This window comes from Anabrus simplex, chromosome 2 (genome assembly GCF_040414725.1).
Source record: "Anabrus simplex isolate iqAnaSimp1 chromosome 2, ASM4041472v1, whole genome shotgun sequence".
Taxonomy (NCBI): Eukaryota; Metazoa; Arthropoda; class Insecta; order Orthoptera; family Tettigoniidae; genus Anabrus; species Anabrus simplex.
Genome location: NC_090266.1, coordinates 511,021,426 through 511,034,261, shown reverse-complemented (window position 1 = coordinate 511,034,261; position 12,836 = coordinate 511,021,426). Strand labels below are relative to the sequence as shown.

The window sequence follows — 12,836 nt, the reverse complement described above, 5'->3', positions numbered from 1 at the left end:
CGGCACATTTATAAAGTGTTATTTTACCTGTATTAACATCTTCCCCGAGCCGACGAGCAACTAGAGGTACGCTGGGGTACAATCGGAGGGCTTCTTTCAAACACTGTTCTAGGTAGCGCATGGCATTTAAGTCAAGACGTGTTGGGGCTCGATTGGAGCCCTGGAAAATACTGTCCAACTCTTCAACCACCTGTTCCTGCACATCCTGGTGCTTAGCTAGCAGGAACAAAGCAAATGCTGCTGCAGCTCCCACAGAATCTTGGCCCTGAAAAATAAATAATTCACCATTTATAAAAAGAAGGAAAAAATCACCACTACTGATCAATATAACACTTATAATAATAATAATAATAATAATAATAATAATAATAATAATAATAATAATAATAATAATAATAATAATAATAATAATACGTGTTTAAAGCCACAGTGCCAGAATTTTGTCGTTAATAGGAATCATTTACCGTAACATATCTGGTGAGACGGATTGCTTGTATTTAATCTCGTTTAAGTAAGAACTGCCTGAATCGGGAATGTAACCTACAGTCCTGAGCACTGAAGGCGAGCACGTCAACCAAATGCACTTCACAGTCAGTCATTTATGTGACTAAATTGTTGAATGATACGTGCTGTGTTTGATCCACACACTGATCCGACTCAACTCTCCATTTCTGTGCTAAAAACACATTTTGTACTCGATTACTTTCCACCAATCCTTTTTGATTTTCATTCCACATTCTTCAGGGTACCGTGCATCAATATCGTTTAGAAAGTCCTTCAAATCACATTGACTGGACTAAAATGCATTACAATTATTATGTTCATGATTTTATTCTTGCTAGTGGTTTAACATCACATCGAAGGTTTCACTTCTCAACAAATTTGAACTTTCTTCCCATAACATTAATAAAATAGGATCATAACTAATTTTCATGCGCTGAACACGAAAATGACAGTGAAAAGTTCGTAACACGTCACGTTTTTGTGTTATACCATTTACTTTATACATTGAATGTATAAGAATTTTTAATCTATTAAAAATTACCTTGAACTCATTTTTGTATGAAAATTTTCAAGGGTAGCTCGGATATAATAGAACCGGTATATTAGTAACTGACCAGCTATTAAGACTTAGAAAAACTACTATTCATCCAACAAAATGGAGAAAAATACCTTATTTTTTTCTCTTATGTGAACTGGAATCTTCTCTTTGTAAAAACCAGCAATAATCGCCTATCATCGGAGGAACCCACCATCCTTGATACCGTTGCTCCATTGTAGCAATGTCTTGGTGAAATCTCCCTCCCTGCTCATCACTTACAGCCCCCAAGTTCTCAGGAAAGAAGTCCAAATGTGAATGTAAGACGTGGATCTTCAGTGACATACGGCAGCCCATTTCTTTGTAGTTTCTTAGTAACGTCACTATTAATTGGCGATAATTTTCTTCCTTTTGATTCCCTAAAAACCATTTTACAACAGATGCAAAAGATTTCCATGCTCGTAATTCCTTAGTGTAAAGTTTTTCTAAAAAATGCTGCCCTTCAAAAGTTTTCTAATTTGTGGACCGACTAATATGCCTTCTTTTAATTTAGCATCACTGATTTTAGGGAACAGAGTCTTTAATTATTCAAAGGCTGTTATCTAGATCTTTCACAAAAATTTAATTATTCCTAGTTTTATATGGAGAGGGGGAAGAAGTACCTTTTCACGTTGCACTAGTGGAGGATATTTAATATAAAGTTTACCAGGAATATAACCTTTTCTGATAGGCCAGTCCTTCACCACATAATACTGTGCTGTTGCTCTACTGTCCCATAAACATAAAAAACAAGAAAACTTAGTAAACTCACCTTTTAATCCAAGCAACAAAGGTATTACTTTCATATCGCCACAAATTGCTCAGCGATGTTCATTATAATTTACTGCATTCAAAATTAGTGACATGTTTTCATAGGTTTCTTTCATAGCGACTGAACGAGCCACTGGAATGGAAGGTTTTGTGTTGCCATCGGGTAATAAGAATGCTTTTATGTTTAGTTTTGATGAATCAATGAACAGTCTCCATTCTTCTGGATTGTATTCAGTATTAATTCGTCCATCAACCCTATCACATTTTGCACTCAAAAACAGAATTTTCCATTGCGAAATAAGTAGTCAGCTTATCATTTCGTTTTCTGAGCACGGAAATCTTGGTGTCTCTTGCTAATAAATTCCATTCTTGTAATCTAGAACCTAATAGTTCAGCATGTTGCTTGGAAAGACGTAAATCCCTAACTAGATCATTAAGTTCTGCCTGTCGAATCAGATGAGGTGTTTTATGATGTTCGGGAATGTAGGTAGGGCCTGCGGAAGTTGAAGGATAGTCTGAGGATTGTGAATGTTCGTTTTCTTCCGGAATGACATAATCTTCCCCACCGTGGGGAGCGATAGGGACGGGAATCTCTGGACAATGAGGCACGGGTCTTGTGGCTGATGGCAGATTAGGATATACAATGTTACCTTTAGTTTCCTTTAAAGATCCCTCTGTTTTGGTAATACAGAAGAAACAATTTTCCAGGTGATTGGTAGGCTGTCGCCAATTCAATGGAACAGCAAATGACATATTGTTATTTTCCCTCCGCAACCACTCTGTTAACTTCATGTAACACGTTACGTAACACACGTGTGGTGCCCAATTTTTATCTTGATCACCTACTTTACAGCCAAAATACAAGTAATATGCTTCTTTTTACACTGTCTGCAGTTGATCGACGTTGTGAATTCAAATTTAATTCCCCACAAACATAGCAGAAACTATTTGGAGAATTTTTACATGAACGACGATTGCGATCCATTTAACACTATTGCAGAATAACTAAAACCGCAAACAACACTTCCACAATCAGGACTAAACGTTTATTGTCTCACAATACAACAGTAAACAACCGTATTTTCACAATACAACGGCGAGCAACCATTTTTTCTTTCCATTAGTCAGTTATAGCCGGATGTGCGTACCCTCCGCGCAGACGCATAATAAGGGTAATAAAACAATAAGCCACCGCGAAAGGTAATACTCATTCAAACCACAAAAGAGAAAGCATGTTTCAAATGGTACTTTAAAAGAACGGAAATTATACGTATTTGTGTAAAATATCTATGTTAAAAAACATAACCCCTTTCGAAGTGGGTAGGTTTTAACACATTTTTATACGATTTACTAACTACAAAAATATGAGTTTATAAAAAATGTGACGTATAGGCAATTTTCGAAGGCAAAATTCATAATCAGGACTTACAAATTACCTAAAAATAGTTATTCTTGTCCATGTTATGAAAACCTTGTTGAGTAGTGATATTCGGTGACGCAATTTTTGGAAAGTCCTATGATTGGGAAGGTACAGGCCGTGGCCTTAATTACGAATTTGCCTGATGTGAAAATGGGAAATGACGGATAACCATCTTCAGGGCTGCCGACGGTTGGATTCGAACCCACCACCTCCCGAGTTGAAACTCGAAGCTACGCGACCCTAACTGTACGGCTAACTCGCTCGGTTGTTCAAAAACTGTGATGGTTTTTCACTTTAATATTTGATTCTTGAATCAGATTTCCCTCGTATTTCATTCATAGCTCGTTAATGCATAGAGTTAGGGATGACGAAGTAAATCCTAGGAAACAATTTCCTGGATGGTTAGCTTTTCTCTACGTTCTTGCAGTTTGTCAATGTCTTTTACTTATTTTCTTCGGACATAATAATCGTAAGTCCGATAAATATACATTGTATTTGCATAATAATTTGTGCTTCAGTTCTTCAGACCAGCAAATTTAAAACTTAGCAGTCGAATAAGTTTGAATGGTTACATACCTCTACACGTGTAATCTAATAAAATACTTGCCTCGTGCTCGGAAATTAATTGTAATGTAAAAAAAAATACAATTGCTCCATTATTAAGCATCAATTTTAAATTAAACCTTTTTGTATTAATAATAATTTTCGTACCATAATTGAAAGCAATTATCAGTTGGCGACTTCCAATGAAATGAAATTAAAATAAGACAATAAATAAATGACGGGAATAATTATAATAATTAATAAATGGCAGACCATAAAATATTTCTCTCAGGTTGTGTTCATAAAAGCTGAAAAACTGGTACTCTATTGACTGGCAAAACGTTAGAAAATGGCAGGATCATGCTAAAAGGCTACTATATATAAATTTAATTAACTGTTTGACTTTCATATACAGGGTCGGGCAGAAACAATCTAACATTTTAGTATAGGTCTTATAGTAACACTAAACAGGGAATGTAAACGACTAGCGTGGTAATTGATATGTAACATATAATGGCATTTTATGACATAATAACACGTCATGTTTTATTTTCATTTTTTGAAAATCATGTCTTTTAGATAACCACCGTCCCTTGCGATGCACGCATAGAGTCGAGGAACGAAAGTGTCCATTATTTTCACCAGCATTTCAGGTGGAATTGCCTGGACCTCTTCACGAATGCTTCGCCTCAGAGTCTCTAAGTTGGGGATACGTGATGTAAACACTTGGCTCTTGAGGTAACCCCACAGAAAGAAATCGCAAGCACTGAAATCGGGAGATCTGGCCAGCCACGGCCACGATGATAAGCTAAATCACTGTGGAGAATGTGGCGCACACTTCTGCCTGACATGTGTAAAACTGCAGCATGTTTGTTTACTGAACGCCTAGGACTCCTGTCAATAGCATTCCGAGCACTCTCAATGTTTTCTGGCGTCCGCACTGTTCTTGGCTTTCCCGGTGGCTTCTTATTCGTGGCACTTGCGGTAGCACGAAACTGCTCAACCCACCTCCGAATTGTGTGCCGTTCTGGTACTCTTCCATGTCTCCCATTGTTGAATTGCTGTCGAAACTTCTACTGCGTAGCTACACACTGTCACCACTTGTAAAATACTCTTCAGTCACATAAGCGCGATGCGACGCGATCCAACGCTCCATAGTAACTAAAATGGCATCCTTCCTGCTCGGTTTTATCCCCACTGCAAGGCCGTACATGCTACTAACCGTTTAAAGTGGTAGGTTGTATCTGCCGGACCCTGTATATATTCAAAAAATGAAACAATATCATTTACAATTTCATCAATGATAATTTATAATTTTCTGTAAGAATCAGAATAACCCTACTCCTCTGTATAGTACTGATGGTCACTCACACCCAGAGAGTACTGCTTCCGTGACTGGATCTGAAGCCTCATGTCCTGGAACTCCAGAATCGTCGTCGGTTCGACCTCAATGCAACTATATGTCTCCTAACTTGCGCCGTACTATGTCTCCATCCTCCCTCGTGCCTGACACACCCAGTCACCGCTGACACAAAGTGTCATCCCACCTGCTGCATTTGATAATACCTATCGAGCCACTCGCCCATAGCACCGACGATAGTTCGTGTGTGACCGAAGCGGGACAGTCCACAGTCTATCCCTCACAACTCTGGCACAATAAATATAAGAACTGAAACTTCACAAATAGGGCCTATAGGAGTGGCAGCACGATACACTAACAATAGTCATAGTCCATAATCAATGAGTACAGAATGAGAGTCACAATCAGAATAAGTATCTACAGAACAAAATGAGTAGCATCTTGAGTACTCTGAATCGGAATAAACAATCCCCTCCAAACTAGCAATTCCTACTTATTTATGTCTTCGTTATTTGTATTTTCTACTACACTCAAATCGATATTCTGTTTCGTTCCATCACTCTACATTTTCCTAATCAGGTGCTTGGAAGAACCAAGTCTGATAAATTTTCCGTTCTGTATTCTTCACATGCAAGTGACGGTTTTTATTTGGATATTCATGGCTATGGTTTTACCTCTCCTTGTACACAAGTAAGCTGAGTTGAAATTTCCCAGAAATGACTGATTCTTACCACTATATACATAATTTTAACAAACAAATACCCGAAATGCCTAACTGAATTATTAAAACCCAGATATGTACATTACAATATTAGAAATTAATTCTGACATACTAATAACATGATTGCCTCGGTATTTTCTTACATAATACACTGTTACACATTAATAATATAAAAAAAACTAGACTGCAGTGCGAGTAACATAGTGCACATTACACTCGAATATGCTTTTACGAAGAAGTTTGGTACATTTTTTAAGGTTAGAAGGTTTTTACACTAATCTCAAAATTAAATATTTTACATGATTAAATGAATGCTGGAAATGCAGAGTTTGCAGGTTTACGTGTGTTACCGGTACTCAGTTTTACTCTATCTATGTGCTATACATACGCACAAACCTCGACGAAGGCGTAGTTTCATTGGAAAGGTTTTCGAGAATACATGGGTTTCTCTTCGTATTCCTTTGTTCTGCCTGTTACTACACACAGTACAGTCCCTTTCAATATTCTGAGTCGATTAAGTGCGGCTTTACGTGTGGCTCCTTGTCTTGACTTGAAAAAATCTTTTCTGAAGATCAGGAACTGCTTCCTTTTTAGCCGTGTAGTTCGGGCCACGTAGCTGTGAACTTGGGTTCGGTACATAAAGGCTCCGAAAGTCATCGACGGCAGCCCTGAAGATCGTTTTTCGTAGTTTCGCATTTTTACACTAGGTTTATGTTGGGGATGTGCCTTCATTCAGAACAGGGTCACTTCCATCTCAATCCAAGCCTTTTCCCATACTTGCGTCGCTGAAAACTTTCTATGTACTAGAGCAACGTTAAATTTCTACAAAAACCCTGCTACTGCTGCTTTATAGATGCGATATTGTCCAATAGTTGCTAAAAGTTTGAAAATTACCTTTAACGGACTCTTAACATATATGTCGGAAGAGTTCCAATATACAGTACATGCGTGACTGATCACATTGTCGAAACATATCATGCATTCGAGCGCGAATAAGAAGCTCGTTACCCTATGTATTTGTGCGATGTCAAACAGCTCCAAACCGTCACACTAACAGGCACAACACAGCAACAGATTAATAGTTTGCTCCATAAAGATGCAATAAATAAGACATTCAACCATTTATAGCACTACGCGTGCTAGTGCACTGCACTTAATCTCAATGGTTGGACCGAGGACTACTCAGCCTCGCGCTGTCGATTTAGAAAGTGTTATGAAAGTCAAGCAGTACCACTGAGAAGTCGATATGCTGACCGCGGGACACGTCAGTATCTGCAGGTCATTTGCAGAGACAGCAGTCAGTATTGCTAACCGAAGCATAATTCAGTCAAACACCGCTTAAGTTTGTGTTACGTACAGTAGCTTGTAACACAATGGCTGTTAGTAAATTTAATTTAGCGGTAAGCTGCCAAAATCCATCATGAATTTGTAAATACTCTTGTATATTAGCTCCAAAAGAAGGTGGCGACTTCCTCAAGAAAACTACACAGAAATTCTATGGACTGATCTTAAACATATTGTGTATCCCACTGACGTCGAAGAAGCTAAAGCGGACTTCTGTTGTCCTTTACTGTTATGTGAGAAGCACTTGTACTTATTTGTGATATCTGAAGCCATCTCTTTCCAGTTTCGACTTAGTTAATTTATGACTGTTAGGTTCTTCAGTCAACCGAAAGTAATTTTTAGTAAATACATGTATAAACTACCTGATCAAAAGTCTCTGGACACCTATCTAAATTTGCACTTTGACTTTACCCGTGTCACGTTCCCTATTACTGGACATTAATATGGGGTGGATCCACCCTTCGCCTTTACGACGGCATTAACTCTGCTGGGGACACTTTCAATGAGGTGTCTGAATGTCTGTGGAGGAATGGAAGTCCACTCTACCTCCAGAGCCGAAACTAGAGAAGGTAATGATGTTGTACGGTGGGGTCAGGAGCGAAGACGACGTTCTAATTCATCCCAAAGGTGTTCGATTGAGTTCAGGTCGGGACTCTGGGCAGGCCAGTCCATTTCAGGAATGTTGTTGTCCACAAGCCATTTGCCTCACAGATGCAGCTTTATGACAGGGTGAATTGTCATGCTGATACGAATATTCACCGCCTCCGAACTGGTCCTCTACCGTACGCAGTACACAATGGCTTAAATTATGTTGATATCCTTCCGCATTTAGAGTTTTCTTAAGAGCGCCAAAGGGATCACACCTTAACTACGAAAAAGCCCCCCATACCAGAACACAGCCTCTTCCGTACTTCACTGTTAGCAATACACATGATTGCTGGTAATGTTCTCCAGGCATTCGCAAAACCCAGACCCTTTCATTGGATTGCCACTGGGTATAGCGTGATTTATCATTCCAAATCACTCGTTTAAGTCATTCACTGTCTAGTGGCGTCGCTCTTTACACCACCTCAAGCGTCGATTATTATTGACTACAGAAAGGTTTGGCGTATGAGCAGTAGCTCGACCATTCTTTTTAACTCCCGACGCACAGTCATTGTGCTGGCTGGACTGCTAGTAGCATTTGGGTCTCGCGAGTGCATCCTTCCGCTGATTTCTTGCGATTGTTTACAACCACCCTCCGCAATGCTTAACGGTCTCTGTCCGTCATTCAATGAGGTCTACCTGGTCTTGGTTTAGTTTCGGTTGTTCCTTAACGTTTCCACGTCAAAATCACATCACCAACAGTCCACTTGGGCAGTTTTAGAAGGGTTGAAATGTACCGCATGGATTTGTTACTCAACTGACATCCAATGACTAGTCCACGTTCGACGTCACTGAGCTCTCCTGACCGAGCCATTCTGGTATTACTGCTTCTCTACTGACAACACAATACTCCTCGACTCATTCTATAATGGCGGGTCCATCTCTCGTGATATCTAGGGTTCAATTCAGCGTTACGTAGGGGTGTCCAGATACTTTCGATAAGATAGTGTACCTGAAAAAGGAACAACTTTCTTAAAATAGAATTACATATTTCGTTCTTAAAAGAACATCATCAGATTCTATGAAATCACACTCAGAATGTTCAGAACATTAAGTTTATATCTGTTTAAAGCCTTAAAAACTCGAAATTTGAAACTTCTCTTAATTAAGTCCTCACTTCTCTCCACTCTAGCAGAGAATGCGAGTTGCTGCAATACCGGTACTCTACCGTTGGCGTGAGTCCAGCTGGATAGTCAGGCCGTTGATCTTTCGCCATGCCACACCCACCGCCATGGCTAGGTCAATTACACGCTGTATTTTACTTTAAGGTGTTTTAATTTTGGTTGGTCCCTTATTATTATCTTTTAAACTGTGCAGGGGTCCTTAATGACCATCTAATGAGCTGCCTATTTTACTGGTAATTTTATGTTATGTCATTTTCACTTACGACAGCTCTTTTGGAGCAGTACTTGCAGTTTTATTTTTATTATTATCGTAAATTTGTATTTTTAAAAATGGTACTCACTCAAAATACAAATTTCATGCTAAAGAATTCTGCATAATACTAATAAATTCATCCGTGTTCTTTAGAAGAACTTCACCTTTTCAAGTATAACATTTAGCAACGACAAGTTTTTCTATTCATAAATGAAACCACGTATGTCAAGCAGAAAATGTATCGAACTATCTCGATCACTCGGTTCGAGGGTCATGTAGTTGTGAGCTTGTATTCATGAGATGCTGGGTTCGAATCCCACAATCGGCTGCTTTAAAGGTGCTTTTCGGTGGTTTCCCATGTTAAATAATAGGTTTAAATGCAGTCAATGGCCATACAGATGTAAGATCATGTTACAAGAGGTAATATAGAGTAAATTGCGTTTTTATATTTAGTCCGTTTTTGTCTTACAGAAGTCTGTTCGTGAGTTTCCTCTGTTCTTGCAGCACATTGCATGGTATCGGTCGCAATTTGATCCACTTGATGCACTTGTCTTCTGGGTTATAGTATTTCTGTGTTGTGCATATTCTGTGATGAAACTCACGGACCGCTGCTCTCGTCATGATGTGTCGTAGGTCGTATTTGGCTTCAGTCCAGTCTCTGCAGATCATCGCGTCCGTGGCGAAGAACTCCGGCTATATCTCTTGTTTCTTCTTGGTGAGTTCTCTGTAGGCTTCGATGGCTGGCAGGAGCAGGTCTAGGCAAAGTTCTTCTATGAAGAACTGTTCCTTTGTTAGCACGTAGACGAGGCGTGAGGGTGTGTACTTTGATTGACTTAGAACTCTATTCAGGAAGTGAGCTTTGACTTTTTCCATGTCTTCTATATTCTTCTTTTTTAGGTTCTTCCATATTACCTCTAATCCGAAGGTCATAATTGGTGCGATCTTCAGGCGGATTATGGTCATCGCCGTTTTCAAGGATAGTTTTCTCAGTTTATTTATACTATTTGTTGCCTCCTGGCTGCTGAGGCGCGTTCTCTGATGTGCAGGTCGCATGTGTCCCCTCCGCTTTGCAGCGTGATACCTAGGTATTTGAAGTTTGATACGTTTCGCAGTGGATTTCCTTTATAGAGGATGTAGTCGTTCGCTGTCGGTCCTCCACCCCTTTTATATGTCATTTTCACTGTTTTCTTGTAATTTAGATTCAAGTCGCGTTTTTCGGCCCACGCTACGAGTTTGCTGAAGGCTTCTTGGACATTTTGAAGTTCTTGGGATACGATTACCATGTCGTCTGCGTAGGTGTATATGTTGACAATTTCTGTTGCTATTTCTTCTGGTACTAATGCAGTGGCTATTATGAAGAGGAGGGACTCAAAGGGTCACCTTGAAGGACACTGTTCGTTTGCTCTATCATCTCTGTTCTTGAGACTCTGTCGTCTATTTCTATTTTTTTTGGATAGGATGCTTTATATGAGTCTGATTTCTTGATTTCTTCCTGTGATTTATTCTATTCTCCTTATTATCAATTGCCTATTCATAAGGTCGAACGCCTTAGTGTAATCTATGAAGATAGCGTGCAATTTTTTCCTTGAGTGTTCTAGAGCTGTTTTGATGTCATCTTGTATGCATTTCACTGCTTGAATTGTCGATTCCCTTTTACGAATCCGAACAGTTGTTCCGGTATATTGTGTTCCATCATCAGTATTAATCTCTCGGTGAGTAGGCTTGTTAAAATTTTTAGGGCTGTAGACTCCTGGGCTATCACACTGTAGGAGTTCGGGTCCCTTGTGTCTCCTTTGCCCTTATAGAGCACCTTCAGTGTTGCTATTCTCCATTATTGTTTGGAATGTTGCCTTGCCTCAGGCGTTCGTTGAAGAGCTCCGTCCATGAGTCTGCGAGAGCGTGCGCTGTTTCCTTTAGATGTTCGTAAACAATACTGTCTGGGCCACAGGCTTTATTGAGAATTTAAATTGTTTTGAATTGCGTAGTATTTTTACTCTCATTTGTTTTTGGTTGTGTATCGTATCATGGTGACTCTTGGATCAGTGAAGTGAATTAGTGTTGTTGTCTAAGTCAGTAATCTATCACGATTATGTGTTGTTATTCAGTTTAAACAGTAAATATGTTGAATCTATGGAGTCAGATCGAATTTATTACAACATAGTGGTGACCCTGACGTGATAGATGCTGTGAGTTTATTCCTGTCCTAGAAGAGAAGGAATTTGAAGTACCGTACAATAGCACGTGGTTCCGAGATACTATTTCTTCCAAGTCGAACAGGAATAAATATGGAGAAACTGAAGAAAGGTAGGAAACCTGTGAGAAAATGCTTCACAAAGAAGATAAACGACATAAAGGGAATCCTCGCAACAGGTACGTCTCCCGATTTTAATGATACACTTACTTCAAATTTAAGTCGTTTAGAGGCATTAATGTCAGAGCTTCGTGAATTAGACAGCAAAATAATGGATACAATTTTAGATAGCAGTGATGATATGACTGTAATTATATCAGAAAAACAAACTTCCGAGAAGTATAACGACGAATTTGAGGTTATACGTGTACAGGTGAATAATGTTTTGACATACCGTAGATCAGACAGTTCTTTAAGTGAGGCACATGAAGATGCCTCATGTCATAGTCAGGATAGGAGGAGAACTTATAAACTTCCTAAGATTGAAATTAAGAAATTTAATGGTGATTTACGTGAGTGGTTAAGTTTTTGGTCGCAATTTCGGAAGATTCACGAAGATGATAGTCTGCATGGTAGTGACAAATTTTAATATTTACTGCAAGTTATGGAAATAGGAACTGAACCTCATGAAATTGTGCTTAGTTATCCACAGACGTCAGAAAATTACCTGAAGGCCATTCAAACTCTACAAGAACGGTTTGGAAGAGCGGATCTTCTATTACAAGTGTATGTCAGGGAATTACTGAAGTTAGTGATTTCGAATACAACGCAAGAGGACAAGCTTCCATTACCCACCTTGTTAATCAAGCTAGAGTCTCACCTTCGATCCCTCAGTAGTTTGAATCTAGCATCTGCAGACCCAAGTACATGGCTCTTTCCATTAGTCGAATCTAGCCTTCCAGAAGAGACATTACGAGCCTGGCAAAGAAGTCGGTTCTCGAAACAAGAAGGAAGTGCAAATGGAGAAATTGGGTCTCTACTTGAATGCCTCATGGAATTTCTACGTACTGAAGTCCAAAACGAGCAGCAGATTCTCTTAACACAAGCAGGATTTAGTAATTTGGCTGTGAGAAGTAAGAATGAGAAGAGGTTAGGTTCTACCAGGACGTAGAAAAAACATTATAAAGACCCTGTAGATAGACCCGTTCCTACTGTTGCTGCACTTTACAACAACAGTCCTCCAGTGTCGTGCATTTTCTGTAGTAAATTTCATGAAAGTGATAAATGTTCTTCTACTAGGAAAATGAGTATAGAAGACCGAAGATCAAAAATGAAAGAAAAAGGTCGTTGCTATTTGTGTACAAAACCTAACCACTTAGCTAAGAACTGCAAGTCTTCCGTTCACTGCTTACTTTGTGGAAATAAGCACATTACTGTTATGTGTCC

The 12,836-nt window shown here is 39.2% G+C and overlaps 1 protein-coding gene across 1 annotated transcript in view; it reads right to left on the bottom strand.

The window, feature by feature from the left end:
* Positions 1 to 12,836, bottom strand: part of Cyp4aa1 (Probable cytochrome P450 4aa1) — a 267,954-nt gene that overhangs the window by 55,143 nt on the left and 199,975 nt on the right. The window contains exon 10 of the mRNA XM_067140876.2: positions 28 to 265. Coding sequence (XP_066996977.2) covers positions 28 to 265 — 238 coding nt within the window. The remainder of the gene's footprint in view (positions 1 to 27; positions 266 to 12,836) is intronic.